Raw genomic sequence first — 19,969 nt, forward strand, 5'->3', positions numbered from 1 at the left:
GTTAAATGCTAACGCTACCTACTGTTGTAACGTTAGCTATCATACCAAACAGGTGTGTGTGTGTCAGTCTGTCTGTCAAGTTATACTGTACAAGGGAAACGGCTTGACATGCCAAGTTTTGACCATCACCCACTCTCTGCCACCAGGTGAGTATAAATTAATGATCAACCATTGTCTATATGGTGTAGGTAGCTGGCTATAGGTCGTCATTCCCTCCACCCAATAAAGCCAGAGATGAAAGGAATTAAGATTGATCGTTCATTTGTTCAGTCATTCAATTATTCTCAATGGTAATTAGTGAGTATATCTGTAGAGAAATAGGTGGGCATGCTGAGCATGCCTGCTTATGGCCACCACTACACCTGCACAACTGGGTGAGATTGAAGCTGGCAGTGTTGACAGTGACACTACACATATAGGCAGGCAGGCAGGCACAACACTTCTGCCATTCCCTGCCTAGCATGGTCTGGTTCCATATACTAGAGCCCTCAAACTACACTTTGGACCTCCAAGCCAGTTTCACTGTCTTTTTCCATTCAGGGACTGATTTTAGACCTGGGACACCAGTGCAATTAATTATGAGGTAGAACAGGACCAGCAGGTGCCAGACCTCGTAGGGTAAGAGTTGAATACCCCTGTATTAGAGTATAATGACATATTTCACCTTTGTTTTTCTAGAGAGGGACAGAGGACGTGTGTAATTTGAGATGATCTAAATGTACTTTGTATTTGACTCTGTGTGTAGATTCATCAGTCTCCATAGACGCTGGAAGCAGAATTACAGTCCCTTACAATCCCCCACATCCTACACATGTTCAGTAGAGAAGGAAATCCCTAGACATGGAGCAGCTGCAGCTGCTAGACCACTCCCAACAGGTAACACACACACACAGGAATGGATGAGCACACATGGACACACACACTGTCATAATTTCCACATAGAAAGGCTTAGTCTGCACTGAGAATCTAATGAGATTTGTGTGTGTGCATGTGTATGTGTGAGGTAAGGGGGTGGGTGGGGGTGAGGAGGCAGACTGTCGTACCCTCTGTCCTCTCTGAAGGGGTTAGTGTGTGAGAGCTTTAGCCTGCTGATTCTGATGCTGCACCCTCTGAGGAAGAACATCCCGAGAAACGTGACCTTCCTCTCCTTTCACCAGGACACATACATCTCAACCTCCACCTACAGTACCAGTCAACAGTTTGTACACACCTACTCATTCCAGGGTTTTCCTTAATTTTTTACTATTTTCTACATTGTAGAATTATAGTGAAGACGTCAAAACTATGAAATAACACATATGGAATCATGTAGTAACCAAAAAAGTGTTAAACAAATCAACATATATTTTTTATTTGAGATTCTTCAAAGTAGCCACCCTTTGCCTTGATGAGAGTTTTGCACACTATTTTAGCATGGATTTAATATCAGATTTTGTTTCAACATGCTTCCAGTCCATAACATGGATAGATGAGTAGTTGGTCTATTATTCCATTGAGTTTGCTGACTACATATTTGAAATTATTCTTTAATTGAGTCTCCAACATGGGATGAATGCCATTATACACTAGGTAGTTTGGAACCTGGATGCTGATTGGCTGAAAGCTGTGGTATATCAGACAATAAACCATGGGTAGGATGCAAAAATACTTGTTTACTTTTCTATTTCTGTTGGTAACCTGTTTATAATAGCAATAAAGCACCTTGGGGGTTTGTTGTATTTGGCCAATATCACGGCTAAGGGCTGTATCCAGGCACTTCACCATGGTATATTGGCCATATACCACACCCCCTCAGGCCTTATTTCTTATTTACTATGTATGCGATATATGTGTATTTTCAAAATGTTACATATTTGAAACAGTATGTTTAATTTTCATAGTCTCCAATTTGTGAAAAAGTGCCTTCGGAAAGTATTCAGACCCCCTTGACTTTTTCCACATTTTCTTACGTTACAGCCTTATTCTAAAATGAATTAAATAAAAATAATTCCTCAACAATCTACACATAATTCAAAACCAAAAGTTTTTTAAATGTTTTTACAAATGTATTAAAAATAAAAGCAGATACCTTATTTACATAAGCATTCAGACCCTTTGCTATGAGACTTGAAATTGAGCTCAGGTGCATCCTGTTTCCATTGGTCATCCTTAAGATGTTTCTACAACTTGGTTGGAGTCCACCTGTGGTAAATCCAATTGATTGGACATGATTTGGAGAGGCACACACCTGTCTATTTAATATCCCACAGTTCACAGTGCATGTCAGAGCAAAAACCAAGCCAGTAGGCCGAAGGAATTGTCCGTAGAGCTCTGAGACAGGATTGTTTCGAGGCACAGATCTGGGGAAGGGTACCAAAACATTTTTTCAGCATTGAAGGTCCCTATGAACACAGTGGTCTCCATCATTCTTAAATGGAAAAAGTTTTGGAACCACCAAGACTCTTCCTAGAGCTGGCCGCCCAGCTAAACTGCACAATCGGGGGAGAAGGGCTTTGGTCAGGGAGGTGACCAAGAACTTGATGGTCACTCTAATAGAGCTCTAGAAGGACAACCATCTCTGCAGCACTCCACCAATCAGGCCTTTATGGTAGAGTGGCCAGACGGAAGCCACTCCTCAGTAAAAGGCACATGACAGCCTGCTTGGAGTTTGCAAAAAGGCACCTAAAGGACTCTCAGACCATGAGAAACAAGATTCCCTGGTCTGATGAAACCAAGATTGAACTCTTTGGCCTGAATGCCAAGTGTCACGTCTGATGGAAACCTGGCACCATCCCTACGGTGAAGCATGGTGGGGGCAGCATCATGCTGTGGGGATGTTTTTCAGCGGCCGGGACTGGGAGACTAGTCAGGATCGAGGCAGAGTTGAACGGAGCAAAGTACAGACAGATCCTTCATGAAAACCTGCTCCAGAGCGCTCAGGACCTCAGACTGGGCCGAAGGTTCACCTTCCAACAGGACAACGACCCTAAGCACACAGCCAAGACAATGCAGGAGTGGCTTCGGGACACGTCTCTGAATGTCCTTGAGTGGCCTAGCCAGAGCCTGGACTTGAACCCAATCTAACATCTCTGGGGAGACCTGAAAATAGCTCCCCATCTAACCTGACAGAGCTTGAGAGGCTCTGCAGAGAAGAGTGGTAGAAACTCCCCAAATACAGGTGTGCCAAGTTTGTAGCATCATACCCAAGAAGACTTCAGGTTGTAATCGCTGCCAAAGGTGCTTCAACAAATGACTGAGTGAACAGTCTGAATACTTATGTAAATGTCATATTTCAGTCTTTAAAATCATGTTTTTCCTTTGTCATTATGGGATATTGTGTGTAGATTGATGAGGGAAAAGAACAATTTAATCAATTTTAGAATAAGGCCTTAACCTAACAAAATGTGGAAAAAGTCAAGGGGTCTGAATACTTTCCTATGAAATACGGGGGGAAAATGGATGAACTGTATGCATTCACTACTGTAAGTTGCTCTGGATAAGAGCGTCTGCTAAATGACTAAAATGTAAATGTAAATATGAGATGGAACTAACCCAGTAATTACTTGTATTGGCAATCTATTTGAATTAGCTATTCAATTAAAATCACGACCATTCAAATCTTTTAAATTATCATAATTGACAATGGGTTATGATCATTAAAAAAAATCCAATCATGGCTTTATTTTCATCAGATCTGTGCATTTATAAAGTGCTTAGATGTTTCTTTGCTGCGAGACGATTTCTGACCTTTCATGAGATCCAAATGCAATCATAGTTATGTGGGATATCAATCACTGATTAGGGTCTACCCTAACTATTGCCTGGGAGACATGTGCTTCTGTGTATGATGCGTGTTGCTACCAAACCGAAACAAAAAAAGTCAATACAATTTGCTTAACTTTTTGAATGAATTTACTGCATATTAACATATCACACAATTCACTGGTGACAATCTGTTTAGAAGAGGTTCAGAGATCGGAGCATCTCTCCCTGTCAAGCATATTCCGCATGATACCATAATTTACTGATGTCCCCAACTAAAAAAAATCTTAGTCGACCAAGTCGTCTGTTTGATCAATGGATTGGTCGAAATTCTAAAAAATGCGCAGTATTTTTCCATATATTGACACATCTTATGTGTTTTATTTAAATCAACTATATTCACTGAGCTTGTCTGATGCCTTAAGCACGCTGTTTGATTAAATAATTAAGACACACAAATGACTAGATGGAGTCCGACCTGCAATTAATTTGATTGTGCCGGGCTCAAACTTGCAGCACTGTGTTAAAACAAAAAGACAACGACTATGTGACTAGCACCTGTTCTCTCTCTCTCTTCCCTGCTGCAGCATATAATTACATTACCCGACCTCCCCCAGTAAAACTAATCCCGTCCAAATAGTGCACAATAGGACCTGACCTATAACATATTATAATCACTTCAATAAATTGGTTATAACAAACTCTGAACACTAACACGTGACAGCAAAAATGGATGTGAGGACATGACAAATAAACTCGAAATGGGGGAATGTTTACTGGTTGCTCAGGAGGAATACATTTGACTAGTTGTGGAAAATATTGGAGATCAAGAACAAGAAGGTAAGGAGCAAGCTCTGCGTGCATATTATGTGTGCCAAACAGGTGCTGTATAGATTACAATATAATTTTTCTGACTGTTTGGAACAATGTAAACAACACTCAATAAATAAGCGTACCAGAGAGTCTGTTGTAATGTTTTTTGTTGTTAAGCATTTATTACAGCAAAGACTAAAAATAGTAGCATTTATCTGTGAATGCAATATCCGAAATGGAACGGTTTATTTATTGTTTAAGATAATTATTCAACGCTTGCTTTATTTTATTTTAAAACTAAAATGCTTGATTGCATTTCAAATCATGAATGACTCATATGTTGTGTGATGACATGAAAGAATGAATGATTGATACAATAGCTTATATAAGTATTGAAATATAGGCCTAAGTAAGTTACGGTATTAAGACTGAACAGGATGCACTCTTACATGCTAACCAGACCGCTCACGCGAGTGCGTGCCATTGCGCACATGTTGATTTTGTTCACCCACACCAGACGCGGTCAGGACACGCAGGTTGAAATATCAAAACAAACTCTGAACCAACTATATTAATTTGGGGACAGGTTGAAAAGCAAACATGTATGGCAATTTAGCTAGCTTGCTGTTGCTAGCTAATTTGTCCTGGGATATAAACATTGAGTTGTTATTTTACCTGAAATGCACAAGGTCGGACACCCATGCATACCCCACAAGACATGCCACCAGAGGTCTCTTCACAGTCCCCAAGTCCAGAACAGACTATGGGAGGCTTAAAGTACTGCATAGACCCATGACTACATGGAACTCTATTCCACATCAAGTAACTCATGCAAGCAGTAAAATTTGATTTAAAAAACACACCTTACGGAACAGCAGCAACACAAACAGCAGCAACACAAACATAGGCAGAGACACATGCATAAACACACATTAACATACACACAGGTACACATGGATTTTGTGTTTTAGATATGTTGTAGAGTAGGGGCCTGAGGGCACACTGTTGTGAATGTCTTGTAATCTTTTTAACATTGTTTAACTGCCTTAATTTTGCTGGACCCCAGTAAGAGTAGCTGCTGCCTGGGGATCCTTAATAAATACAACTACTAATAATAATATCAAGAAAAAGGAGCGTTATATTATTTATCTGACAATTTGGAAGTGTTAACACAAATTATAATACCAGAGGCTGAAAAGTGTAAAGCCTTTATTACAGCAAAGCAAAGACTAAAAACAGCTGAATTTGTAAAATTGTTTACTTGACATGTAATTGCATGAGGCTTGGTGCTCACTGACTCAGTAGGCTATTAAACACTCAAACAGGTAACAGAAGCAGGATCTGTTTTATTTTTGTAGATATATGGATTTATGAAGCCAGGCATATTCAACAGACTGTTGAGTAGACCTAATTAAGTTGGGGTTCCCTTTCTCCTCACTTCTTAGACAATAAGCCAAGGGCTGTTCTCATCTCATTCTGCTGCTGCCTCCACCGTATTGTTCTCAACACCAGAATACTAGTTGACTCTGCTATTATGCACATAGCAACATGGTCTAGGAAAAGGTGCCAATTCAAGAGCGCACTGACGTTTTTCTGAACAGTGAACAGCGACCACTATCCAACACTAGAGAAAGCGCATTTGTTTTAAAATATAATTGCACCATTGTTCTTATGTAATATAACCATATACAATTTCAGTTGCACATTTCATGGACTGTGCCATCCCCACGTCCTCCACAATGGAGCAGTCCACTCAGACGGGCACGAATCAGACCAGTGTCTTGTACACCATCAAATATTTTTTTTTGCTACTGCTCGACTAAGGAAATCTCAGGCTGTTGGTCGACCAGCTACCAAACAAACAATCCACCAGTCAACTAAATGGGGTCAGCTATACCATAATGTGAGCGCATGCGCACACGCAGATTCTACAGCGCGGATGGCTTGACCAAGGTTTTTCATTTGCAAGAGAGCTTGACCACAGTCTTTATTTTTGGACAATAATTAGCAAGATACCAGAAGTGACAAGACCTCAATAGTGCTGGACACAAGGAAAATATATTCATTTACCATTCAAATATTTCTGTTTTTCAACTTCAGCAAAGGTCTTAAAATCCAAAGTCTCTACAAAAAGATACTATAAATCTCTAACAAAGATGTACGAAAATGCCACTCAGAAATAACATGAAGATGCAGCTGGCTATCTGTCCTTGTTGCAACGGAGATCCGTTGTCAGGGGGTCGTGCTGAATGGTTTGGTGCAGCATAAGAGCGAGGAGACCAGCCCTGTTGGTCATAGCAGTCCTGACATTGCGCTCCTGCTCAAAGAGCTCATCCAGCTTGTACCACTGTTTACAAAGACATTTTGGGAGAAAAGCAAGGAGTAATGATTAATATAGCAAAAGTCTTTGAAATCAACTGTCTACTCGGTCCTTTAAAATTCACTTTCATAGATCATATGAACTAGCATTTATGAAGGTCAATAATGTTTGTTATAACCAGGGTCTTAGTCAATTGATTCATGTTAGCCAAAAATCAGAATGAATTGGAATTATGGGATCTTTCTGATTCAATCTACAGGAATTCCAATGGAATTCACCTCAACCCTGGTGAAGTGGCTCAAAATAGATGGATGTGGTACATTCCACTACTAACCACTCTGACACGCTCCAGGTCCACCTCAGCTCTCCTGAGCTTCTCCCAGTTGTAGTGCTTATTACATTTGCGTTTAGAAACCCTGCAGTATTCTCCTGTTGCCTCAAACACATTACGGACCAGAGGACAGCCGCACACCTCATCCCCTGGGACCTAACCACAAAACAAGAGAAGGGCAAGCGAAGCCAAGATTATACATCATAAGTCAAACAGCAGGACAATTAGTGTGCTTCATGGCAAAGTTTTTTGCATTTGACTTGCCAATCATCACTGACCTTTGGGTCCCTGGAATGTTCTGGGCACAAAACCTGAAGCCTCTTGCAGTAGGTCTTGCTCTGGGGGTTGTACACATCGCAGAAGAGTCTTGTTGCTCTGAGAACAAAAAGTATACAGACTACCGTGGTGAAACAATATGGAAACAGAAAAGCAAGCAACAATTGTTCACTTCCAGCAAACCCATTCAAAGTGCTAGACTCTTACCCTTCGATCTTTGTTGGGTACATTGAACCGAAAGATGTCTGGCTCTCATACTGTCAATGCAAAAGAGAGAAATACAGAATGTTATCAGTTTATACTGTGTCCTTTAGGAAAGAGTGCATATTTGCAACTTATATTCATATTGCTAGTACTCTATATTAAGTTTAATTCTGTACATTTCATCCTTTCCCATATAGGATGTTGCAGACACTTATCAGCCACTGCACTCTGGATGTATACCACAAACTCACAACTAAAATCAGAGAAGCTAAATAGGAAATCTCCATCTTACCGCGTACAAGAAAATGACTGCAATCAAACCCTGTGGCGCTACGCTAACTGAGTTAGAGGGAAGGAATTTTTGGGGTTGACTGATAGGCTAGATAAAAAGAATGTTGGCTCAACATTGACTGGCTCACCTTAGCATAGCATCTCTCCATATGTCGCAGTGCCACCTTTGGGTTGATAGGGTGACTGCAGGACACACAGAAAATCATCAGGTCTGTTTCTTCATTGTCCCCTTCATTCGTCTGAAACGAGAACCAAAAGAAAGACACGTCAAAGCAATGTTTCACCCAGGAAGCCGCTGAAAGATTTGAGCGCAGACTTGAACGGGCAAAACATTTCTCTTGCCGAGGAGCTCTGACCCCACTGGATAAATACCGCAGTGGCCAATAAACTAATTCTGAAGTGACTCACCTCCTCATCCTGCTGGACTACCTGCTGCTTGGCCTTAGCAATGATTCCCTCCAGCTCGTGGAAGCGTTTCTCCATGTCAGTGAGACGCATGCGTGCATTCTGCTGATCCCTTCGGATCCGCTCCAGTTGCTTCTTGCCCTGCTCCTCAGCGATGCAGGGGCTCTGCTGCCACTGCTGGATACGTTGAGGGAGTATCTCATAGAGCCGGCTAGAGACAGAATGTATTTTACATTTGGTTGATTTTCTTACAGTTGCATGTGTGTGTTTTGGTGTTTGTGCGCTTACTTGGTAGCCAGCTTCATGCCACATTCCTCTGAGCAGTATTTGGAGTTGGCTCGTGCAGCTTCCACACAGCTGGGCCCAAGGCACTGTCGCTGCCCTCCTCCATCCCTGGCATCGCCCCTATCGCTGTGCCTGACTTTGTCCTTGTGCTTCTGCTTCTGTTTGTGCCGCCGTGACTCTTTCTGATATGCATTAACAAAAAACAAATCGCAATGCACACATGTAAGATCACTGTACTTTGATGTAGTTTGTCACAACAGTAAGATTCCTATGATGCAATAAAAAAAGCTAAAATCTTCAAATATTTGGTAGATGTGGACTGCAACTGCATGGATAAAAATTAACAGTAATCATTGTGTGTCTGCAAGATGTGAAAGTAAAGTTTGCTTACTTTCTTGTCAAATTTATTTTCCCGTCTCTTCACATGCTTGACCTTCACAGCTTTCTTTCGCAGGACAGGGCTGAATGGAGGCCCGTCATCCTCATCACTGAGCCATGGCTGGGTTGAACAGAAACAATAAGAAACATTCAAAATACTTGAAAAATTGCTATTCAAGCTAAAGAACAAGTGGATATGGGAGTGTAAGTGCAACAGTAGGACAATAATAAGGATCTTTGTGTATTTTGAATGTGTTTCAAATAGTTCTTGACAGAATCTTCAGCCATATTTCTCATCTATTGCAATACCATGTTGTCGTCATATCCCGCTGCCTTGTACTTTTCATAGAGTTCTGCCTCACTATCGTAGTCGTCTGAATATCGTCTTCTCCGGTGGTAGGAATTATCCCGCCTTTCACGCAAATTAAACTCTTCATCCTTCACACGCAACATTTTCTGCAGAGAATAAGAGGCATTGTGTCACAGTTTGCAAGACTACAGACGTTTTTTGACTACACCTGTTCAAAAGATGTAAGTAAAAAAATAGAGTGATGGCATAGTCTCATTAGGAACGCACCCTGGCTCGGACGTCACACTGCCTAAATCGACACTTCTGTCTTATTTTGTTGGGACCCCCAAATTTCTTCATGTCCTTGCAGAAGTCGCATGTGGCGCAGTCCTCAGTCCTCAAGCAGGGCTCGCACTCTCCACACATACGAGCAGAGCGCTTAACCTGAGACAAACAAGAGAGACAAAGATATGTTTGCCAATAGAATAGTTCCAAAGATACACAATTTTAGATATACATTGAAGGAAAATGGGGATATAACATTTAGATGTAAAATAACGAACCTTTGATCCACGGCGCCTTTCAGATTTATAATCTGGAGTGCTGTTTTGTCTTTCAAATTTTCTCTCTGGCTCTCTCTGGCCCTCTGCCTCCTTTTCGCGGCTCTTCTTTGGACGGTATTTTATCTCCAATGATGGGTCTTTGTCTAATAAAAAGCAACAGGTTAGTAAGTACATGTGACAGATACCCATGTGGATGATAGTGAATAGGAAACCAAAAGTTCACCTTGGCATCGCAGGCAGTACCACTGCCTGATAGCTTTGGCCATCTTCTCTGTGAGATTGATGCAGTTACCATGAAACCACTCATTACAGTTGTCACAACCACTACAAGAAAAACACAGATATGAGCCCCATGAAATTAAGGTTATGTAACATTTCAAGGTCATGTTATGATTACTTGTGTTGAAGGTGTTGCTGTTATGATCTGATTAAACTCACATCATGAAGCAATTGATGTCAGGTTTTCGACAAATGCAGTACACTGGTGCATTCTCGCCCTCCATACTGCTCTCAAGCCCCGGTGCAGGCTCAAAGTCTGACACTTCACTGTCCTGGAAGATAATCATCATCATCTAGCCAGTCAGACAACCTCCAGCGCAATAACTAATATTTCTTGTACTGGAGGTCGATCCGACGGTCCATAAAAACATGGCAATTATTTTCAAACAACCTTTGTCGATACTTTTTTCATTCTCGATTTGTTAGGCACTGGTGTCTTAGACATCTGTTTCCATTTGCAGATGGAACTCAGATAACCAGAGAAGTCATTAAAATATTACATCCACTTTTTGCACGGAGTTCCCTCAGCATTTTAGCTGCCGGATATCTCGCATACAACCCAAACACAGATGTACACACATGCGACAAGCCATTTCTAACTCAACACAAAAAAAGTGGATTTAATATTCTCTAGTTTTTGGAGTTACCCTGGAACTGGAAACATCCGTTTATAAGACACGCCAGTGTAAGTATAGCCAAATAAAGGTTGGTTGAAAATAAATGTACCATGATTTCAATGGACTGTCGGCTCGACCTGCAGAGTACAAGCTAGTTGCAGTACTTGGGTAACGTTATGCCGCTGGAGGTTCGATCTGATAGGCTAATCATCATTATGTCAAAAACAACTAATCTGATGGCAAACATTAATATCTAAAGTTACTATACTGCGGTCTACTCTAAGTCGAGTCGGACATACTAGTCTGCCCAAACAATACAATCTTTTGTTAGTTAAAAAAATTATTTCGCATTCCAGATGGCAACTTCGCTAGCTAGATCTAGCTAGGTAACCATAACCTGAGACATAAAACAAATAGCGAACGCTTAACTAACAAACGGTAACAAGCCAAAAGTCTGAAAATAATCGACAAGCTGTTGCATTTCCATTGCGACTGGCAAGCTACCGTTAGCTAGCTAAAAGTGCTGGCTAGCATTAGCTGGTTTAGCAAGGCGAAGACACTAATCTAGACAATTGCTATGTTAGGCAACCAACCATGAAATTCACATAAACCAAAACGCATTTCTTTGCATTAATTTAGCTAACTAACGGTACCATTTGTGATGTATTTGCAATCCTCGATCAAACTTCAACGATAGTACCTAGCTAAACAACTGCTCAGGGTCACAATCTGGGTTGACGACGCCGGAAATCAAATAATCGGCTGAACTCGGATGTTGGACCAAACCTTCTTCTTTAAAGCTTTATTCTATGCTATCATGGCGGTCCGCAAGCAATCGTTTAAGTGCATGCCGCCACCTACTGTGCTGGAATGTACGATCACTAATGATCTGCCCAATTCTTTTACTACCATGAAAATGACAAAACAAATAAATCCCCCGAGTCGTATTGGTAACCTTACCAATAAAAGCTATGAAGTCAACTTTATTAATTATCAAAGCGTCCTTTGACACCGCACATTCATGAGCACAAATTTCTGAAGAGGCCTCGAAACCATGCCAGGACCGGCAGAAACACCCACTTACTACTGGAGCAGCCATGGAAGCGCCATCATTCCACACTGTAGTTCCACCAATCTGTTTTACAGCCTCTGCATACGATACATCATGACTAATTTTATATCTCTAAGCCTCTCTAGCCTCTCTCTGCACCTGGTATCCACCAAATGCTGCACTATGTTCCCTCCCACAATTACAACACTTAAACTTCACATTGCTGCCTCATTCACCATAATCATTTTTTTTATTACATTTTTTTATTTCACCTTTATTTAACCAGGTAGGCTAGTTGAGAACAAGTTCTCATTTGCAACTGCGACCTGGCCAAGATAAAGCATAGCAATTTGACACATACAACAACACAGAATTACACATGGAATAAACAAAACATACAGTCAATAATACAGTAGAAAAAAAGAAAACAAAAAGGCTATATACAGTGAGTGCAAATGAGGTAAGATGAGTTAAGGTAATAAATTGGCCATGGTGGCGAAGTAATTACAATATAGCAATTAAACACTGGAATGGTGGATGTGCAGAAGATGAATGTGCAAGTACAGATACTGGGGTGAAAAGAAGCAAAACAAATAAATACAGTATGGGAATGAGGTGGATAGATGGGCTGTTTACAGATGGGCTATGTACAGGTGCAGTGATCTGTGAGCTGCTCTGACAGCTGGTGCTTAAAGCTAGTGAGGGAGATATGAGTCTCAAGCTTCAGTGATTTTTGCAGTTCGTTCCAGTCATTGGCAGCAGAGAACTGGAAGGAAAGGCGACCAAAGGAGGAATTGGCTTTGGGGGTGACCAGTGAGATATACCTGCTGGAGCGCGTGCTACGAGTGGGTGCTGCTATGGTGACCAGTGAGCTGAGATAAGGTGGGGCTTTACCTAGCAGAGACGTGTAGATAACCTGTAGCCAGTGGGTTTGGCGACGAGTATGAAGCGAGGGCCAACCAACAAGAGCGTACAGGTCGCAGTGGTGGGTAGTGTATGGGGCTTTGGTGACAAAACAGATGGCACTGTGATAGACTGCATCCAATTTGTTGAGTAGAGTGTTGGAGGCTATTTTATAGATGACATCGCCGAAGTCGAGGATCGGTAGGATGGTCAGTTTTACGAGGGTATGTTTGGCAGCATGAGTGAAGGATGCTTTATTGCGATATAGGAAGCCGATTCTAGATTTAATTTTGGATTGGAGATGCTTAATGTGAGTCTGGAAGGAGAGTTTACAGTCTAACCAGACACCTAGGTATTTGTAGTTGTCCACGTATTCTAAGTCAGAGCCGTCCAGAGTAGTGATGCTGGACGGACGGGCAGGTACGGGCAGTGGTCGATTGAATAGCATGCATTTAGTTTTACTTGCCTTTAAGAGCAGTTGGAGGCCACGGAAGGAGAGTTGTACGGAATTGAAGCTCGTCTGGAGGTTAGTTAACACAGTGTCCAAAGAGGGGCCAGAAGTATACAGAATGGTGCCGTCTGCGTAGAGGTGGATCAGAGAATCACCAGCAGCAAGAGCAACATCATTGATGTATACAGAGAAAAGAGTTGGCCCGAGAATTGGACCCTGTGGCACCCCCATAGAGACTGCCAGAGGTCCGGACAACAGGCCCTCCGATTTGACACACTGAACTCTATCAGAGAAGTAGTTGGTAAACCAGGCGAGGCAATCATTTGAGAAACCAAGGCTGTCAAGTCTGCCAATAAGAATGTGGTGATTGACAGAGTCGAAAGCCTTGGCCAGGTCGATGAATACGGCTGCACAGTAATGTCTCTTATCGATGGCGGTTATGATGTCGTTTAGGACCTTGAGCGTGGCTGAGGTGCACTCATGACCAGCTCTGAAACCAGAAAGCATAGTGGAGAAGGTACAGTGGGATTCGAAATGGATGGTAATCTGTTTGTTAACTTGGCTTTCGAAGACCTTAGAAAGACAGGGTAGGATAGATATAGGTCTGTAGCAGTTTGGGTCTAGAGTGTCCCCCCCCTTTGAAGAGGGGGATGACTGTGGCAACTTTCCAATCTTTGGGAATCTCAGACGATACGAAAGAGAGGTTGAACAGGCTAGTAATAGGAGTTGCAACAATTTCGGCAGATCATTTTAGAAAGAGAGGGTCCAGATTGTCTAGCCCGGCTGATTTGTAGGGGTCCAGATTTTGCCGCTCTTTCAGAACATCAGCTGACTGGATTTGGGAGAAGGAGAAATAGGGAAGGCTTGGGCGAGTTGCTGTGGAGGGTGCAGTGCTGTTGACCAGAGTAGGGGTAGCCAGGTGGAAAGCATTGCCAGCCGTAGAAAAATGCTTATTGAAACTCTCAATTATAGTGGATTTATCGGTGGTGACAGAGTTTCCTATGTGCAGTGGGCAGCTGGGAGGAGGTGCTCTTATTCTCCAAGGACTTTACAGTGTCCCAGAACTTTTTAGAGTTTGTGTTGCAGGAAGCAAATTTCTGCTTGAAAAAGCTAGCCTTGGCTTTTCTAACTACCTGTGTATATTGGTGTCTAACTTCCCTGAAAAGTTGCATATCACGGGGGCTGTTTGATGCTAATGCAGAACGCGACAGGATGTTTTTGTGTTGGTTAAGGGCAGTCAGGTCTGGAGAGAACCAAGGGCTATATCTGTTCTTTGTTCTAAATTTCTTGAATGGGGCATGCTTATTTAAGATGGTGAGGAAGGCATTTAAAAAAAATAACCAGGCATCCTCTACTGAAGGGTTGAGGTCATTATCCTTCCAGGATACCAGGGCCAGGTCGATTAGAAAGGCCTGCTCGCTGAAGTGTTTCAGGGAGCGTTTGACAGTGATGAGTGGAGGTCGTTTGACCACAGACCCATTATGGACGTAGGCAATGAGGCAGTGATCGCTGAGATCTTGGTTGAAAACAGCAGAGGTGTATTTAGAGGGCAAGTTGGTTAGGATGATATCTATGAGGGTGCCCGTGTTTACGGCTTTGGGGTGGTACCTGGTAGGTTCATTGATAATTTGTCTGAGATTGAGGGCATCAAACTTAGATTGTAGGATGGCTGGGGTTTTAAGCATGTCCCAGTTTAGGTCACCTAGCAGCGCGAGCTCAGAAGACAGATGGTGGGCAATCAGTTCACATATGGTGTCCATATATATTGCCGCTACCTACTGTACGGGGACACGACAAAATACAAAAGTAAATCAAACAACCATCCCACTCCTTCAGTCACATTCAAATCACGTGCCGGTGAGAAAGGAGTCATGGACAGGATTCCTTGTAATGCCTCTGCAGAAAAAGTCCCAAAAAACTCACAAGGATGCCTATTTTCTCAGATTTCCTCCGTTTGTGCTGATAACCAAAGTAATAAACACCACAAATTCCACCTTCTTAATATGCAACATGTCAGAATCCCTCTGTTAACAAATAATATGACCTGGTGTCTCTACTCCTACTACCATTACTTCTTCAACTTCACTTCTTTCTTCCACTCTTCTCAATGATAGGAGACATTCTGGACAGCCCTTATTCTTGCCACCTCCGTCTCCTTCACCCTAACAGGAAACTTCAGAAATTCGGGTGCATGTTCACCACTACATTTGCTGCATTTAGGCTCAGCTGGCACATAATACTCGTCCTGTCTACATACACTTGATTCATCTATGCACGCAATGAAATTGCCTCCCCTTACAACTAGCATCCCACTTCCTTTGCCAAAGATCGAGCATATTTGCCCGGATCAGGGACTTGACTTCCCTGCGGCCCAGCGGGACTTGAAAATCTACCCCTTCTCTCCTCATAGCATTCTTAGCCACCACATCAGCCTTCTCATTACCCTCCACACCCACATGGGCGGGAACCCAACAAAAGCTGACCACCACTCCCTTCCTCTCCAATCCCATTAACAGCACCATCATCTCCAAAAACAAGTCTCCCCTATCAACCTGCCTGACTTCACACTATTCAACACTGCAGCCGAATCAGAGCAGATCACCACTTTGAGTGGTTTCACCTCCTCCACCCATCTCAAACTTATAATCATGGCCATCAACTCTGCTGCATACACTGACACATTATCAGTTAACCGCTTATATACTCTAACATTGAAATCTGTGATATACACCCCTGCCCCCACTCTTCCATTGATTGGATCCTTTGAACCATCTGTATATATCTTTAAAAACGAATAAAACCAAGTATCTATATATCTCTCCACACACCGTCTCACGTCCTCACCCCATTCTCTCCTGCCCTCAATCATGTCCACATCTACACTTGGTTATGAAAACAGCCACGGAGGAAGGTTCCCCAATGCCCTTTCTCTCTGTCCCCCAGTGCATATTCTACCACCTTCTGCCCGATTGTCCACCCGTATGCGCTCTGCTTACCCCCTCCTCGTTCCCAGCATTCCCCAGTTGTCCACCCGTATGCGCTCTGCTTACCCCCTCCTCGTTCCCAGCATTCCCCAGTTGCCGTGACTGAAGGATATCTTGGTTGGCGTCTATCATCAAGGCGTCACAAAATGGGGTGCACTTTGGTTAGATTTAAGATAGCAGCATTACATCCCACATAGTTATTGTTTCTGAATGGAGTATCTAGAAATATTAGTCTCTAATCTCACCTCATCTCTCATTTTTTCTCATCAGTCAAGAACACCCCCCCTCTCTTTCTTTCTTTCTCTCTCTCTCTCTCTCTCTCCCACACACACACACACACACACACACACACACACACACACACACACACACACACACACACACACACACACACACACACACACACAAGGGAGAGGAGGATGAGAGGGAAGGGATAGGTAGTCCGCAATGTTGTTTAGGTTGTTAGTACAGTAGGCTATATCCACTTTCAACTACAATGCCAGAGAGCTTCTATCCAAGCTCAAGCTTCTAATGTAAGTACATTTAGTTTATTACAGAATATGTAATTATGGTGGCTACATTGCAAAGTTTTTATTTATCTATTAGTACAATTCATTGTGTGTATGATACTGTGCATGACACTGTGTGTGATACTGCTGTCCCGTACAAATTAATTATTCTCAATCAATTTAGAAATAGATTCACAATAAGTAAAACATATTTGCTATGCATTTGATCAAACCAATACCCTTTTCAATATTTCATTTAGTATAATTTGACATTATGCGTCTTGAGAAACATGAACATTGAATTGCTTCTGAATGTGATGTGGATTCTACTCTTGTTCCTTGTAGTCAAAGCAAAAACAAGTATTTTATATATTCATTTTTTAAATATGTTTAGAATACATGATATGCATGGGTTAAGTTTGCAGGCTGATCAGGGCCATATATCCTGGGCCTGCTGGTCAAGACTGGTACCTCAAAAGGACTCCTGGCCAGCGAAGGGGGTTGTGCTGATGTATAGGTCAATTCCTACAATTACAAACCTCTCAAAACCCTTGCTGAAAATGGTGTGCTCCTGTACTTTCATTAGGATGTCAGCATTTCCTCACCCCGGCCAGTATCCAGATGTCTTTTCCAAAATGGAGATTAATAATAGAATAATAACCATGCTATTTCTTGCATATCTGTACATTTCCCCCAGGTCCTGATTGTAAGTGAAAGTACTTAAAACTGCTGCCTGGAACCCATTTAGTGAATGGCTGAAATATCCTTTGTCTCTTTGTTGCCTTTTAGATTTCAAATTGATTGTGCTGCTTTGGAGACAGCGAATGTTTCTTAACTGATGCCATGGATTAGAACCGGGAGTCTGGAGAAGTGAATCCAGAGAGATCACAGTCCTGCTGTGTAATACACGATCTAAGTGCACAAAATTCTACCAATGGATCGACAGTGGACCACACAGGTACTTCATGTGCTTCAGATTGCTAGTCTTTCTGTCACGACTTCCGCCGAAGTTGGCTCCTCTCCTTGTTCGGGCGGCGTTCGGCGATCGACGTCACCGGCTTTCTAGCCATCGCCGCTCCATTTCTCATATGTCCATTTGTTTTGTCTTGTTCCATACACACCTGGTTTTCATTCCCCAATCAATCTACATGTAGTTAGTCCTCTGTTCCCCATCATGTGTTTGTGTGTAATTGTTTATTGTTACGTGATTATTTTGTCAGGCACTGCACTTTTGGATTAGACCGTGTTTGTGGCACTAGTATGTTTTATGTGCTGTTGTTGTTGACCGGTATTACAGTGCGCCTGTTTAATATACTCCGCTCTCCTGCACTTGACTTCGCCTCCCATATACATGCTTAACACTTTCAAAGTGAATGTTCAGCATTATCTGGGGGATGCTATGTGTTATGTTTTCTTCCCCTCACCCAGGAAACTAATTTTGCATGTTGTAACATGGTATTTTTCTTCCAAATTAAAGCATCTTTGACAGAGGATAGCACTTTGTCGGACCGGATTCACCATGAGGACAGTCAACCATCTTTGACTGATGTTTCTGCCAATGATAGTTCCTGCCTGCTACCTATTAATTTTGCATTACTGACAACAACATTAGGTATCACGTTGAATGAAGATTGAAGCAATTTGTACACAAGAATGTTGTACAAGATGACATTGCTTTAGCTGAAAGTGTAACCACTTATTTCTTAATCTATTTTCATATCATATTCAGAACCTCCAATTGCTGAGAATTCTGAAATTTCACCACTAGAACATCCATAGTACCTTACTAACGGACAAGACAAATGAAGCACAACAATGGTCTGTGGCAAAAGAACAACCACAGCCCATTTCCCCACAGTTGACCACCTCAAAGCATTGCCCACCATACCAAATGAGACCGCCACCCACTTCAATAAGGAAGAGCAGCTACAAAACCTCTGCTGTCCAGATTAACCAAGTGGATGGAGATGGTGAGAGCCTTTTCTGAATGTGAAGAAATAAATTAATTCTAGATTTAAATGTAGTTTTGCATTTATAGTTTTGTACTTTCCGCTTTACAAATGCCTTCCAATCCATGTTTCCCTGCTTCCTGTCTTTTCACATCCTTAGACCTGTGCGCCTCCATCCTCTTGTCATGTCTTTTCTGTCAGTCTTGGGACTGTTTACTGGCCACGGGGAAAGGATGCCATGCCTGTGCCTCATCCCTGTGCTCCTCCCTGCGCTCCACAGAGTGCTGCTGTGAGCCTGATTCCCTGGAACCTTTGCTGGACATGACCCATCACTGTGGCTGCTGTGGGTGTCTGGATGCCCACTGCTGCCCGTGTGTAGATCCAGGATTTGAGTGCTGTGCCTGTGATATCTGCATGCAAGCCACAGAGTGTGTGGATCTAGGCATGTAGATCTCACAAATGCTCTTCCACTAACCTGGTTAGTGTCAAACAATTATGAACACTGTCAAGAGTCAGAGATTGTAGAGATGGTGTAGGGCCAAACTCAAAGGACAGTAACGAATCTGCTGTAGTTACATTTAATTTAGATCTTGGGGTAACTGACAAAGTCTGCTTGGTTCTTTGCATTTCTAAATCTGCACTGGCAACATGCTTTTCTAACCAATGACTCAAGGTGGACCACAATGTGAAAGAGAGCTAACCACATACAGACAACTCGGTGATACTTTATTGCTGATAGGGAGTGAGACTGTTGAAAGAGAGGGTACCACTGCACTCTAAGTATAGTTCATTGAGAGTAGTGATTAACTAAACCATAAATCTGCTCATATACAAATGTAGATTTACTTCAGATCAAAGTGGCCCTAAGTGGTGAGTGAGGTGGGGTGGGGGGGTGGGGTAAATGATCTGGAGTTCTTGGCAGCAAGGAAGGCATCAGCATTTGAAAGGACAAACGAAAATAAAATGTAAATAGAAGCATGGTAATATTATTATGGACAATCGACTATGAATTCTACTAATGTAAAATATTGGCAGGACAGGGCACATTTACAGTATGGTTTGATATTCAGAAGTCACATACGTATACTGTTTACATTTACAGAAAATGTGTGTTGCCATCCCTGATATTCAAGAAAAATGATTTATAATGGAATAAAAGCCATTAAAATGAATCAACAGAAACTCTCTCTGGATAATTGCACTCATGTATTGAATATGTATTTCATTGGGTGATTACACTCTGTACACTCCCCACCTTGAGACTCCCCACCTTAATTTTATTACAGTAGTTCGGGGAAAATAAAGCTTTAAACCTATTTGCACTGTCATG

General features: G+C 42.2%; 1 protein-coding gene and 1 long non-coding RNA gene across 4 annotated transcripts; one reads left to right on the forward strand and one right to left on the reverse strand.

The window, feature by feature from the left end:
• Nucleotides 1-5,746: 5,746 nt before the first annotated feature.
• On the reverse strand, nt 5,747-11,548 carry LOC115207576 (CXXC-type zinc finger protein 1). 3 transcript variants are annotated; one of them, XM_029774787.1, is made up of 14 exons: nt 11,446-11,548; nt 10,335-10,447; nt 10,120-10,220; nt 9,897-10,039; nt 9,622-9,777; nt 9,354-9,500; nt 9,058-9,165; nt 8,670-8,848; nt 8,385-8,592; nt 8,105-8,215; nt 7,689-7,738; nt 7,484-7,580; nt 7,209-7,361; nt 5,747-6,901 (listed from the first exon to the last, which is right to left on the reverse strand). In XM_029774787.1, the coding sequence occupies exons 1-14, from the start codon at nt 11,446-11,448 to the stop codon at nt 6,755-6,757; spliced, it is 1,716 nt and encodes a 571-aa protein (XP_029630647.1). In that variant the 5' UTR covers nt 11,449-11,548; the 3' UTR covers nt 5,747-6,754. The 3 variants fall into 3 exon arrangements, with proteins under 3 accessions (XP_029630647.1, XP_029630649.1, XP_029630648.1); XM_029774789.1 differs by having other exon boundaries at nt 11,493-11,513; XM_029774788.1 differs by lacking the exon at nt 11,446-11,548 and adding an exon at nt 10,902-11,395.
• A 6,625-nt stretch (nt 11,549-18,173) lies between these two features.
• On the forward strand, nt 18,174-19,495 carry LOC115207579 (uncharacterized). Its single transcript, XR_003881025.1, has 3 exons — nt 18,174-18,302; nt 18,420-18,660; nt 18,800-19,495. It is a non-coding gene; the product is annotated as an uncharacterized LOC115207579 (long non-coding RNA).
• Nucleotides 19,496-19,969: the final 474 nt, after the last annotated feature.

The sequence above is a fragment of the Salmo trutta genome, chromosome 14, assembly GCF_901001165.1.
Source record: "Salmo trutta chromosome 14, fSalTru1.1, whole genome shotgun sequence".
In the NCBI taxonomy this organism is placed as follows: Eukaryota; Metazoa; Chordata; class Actinopteri; order Salmoniformes; family Salmonidae; genus Salmo; species Salmo trutta.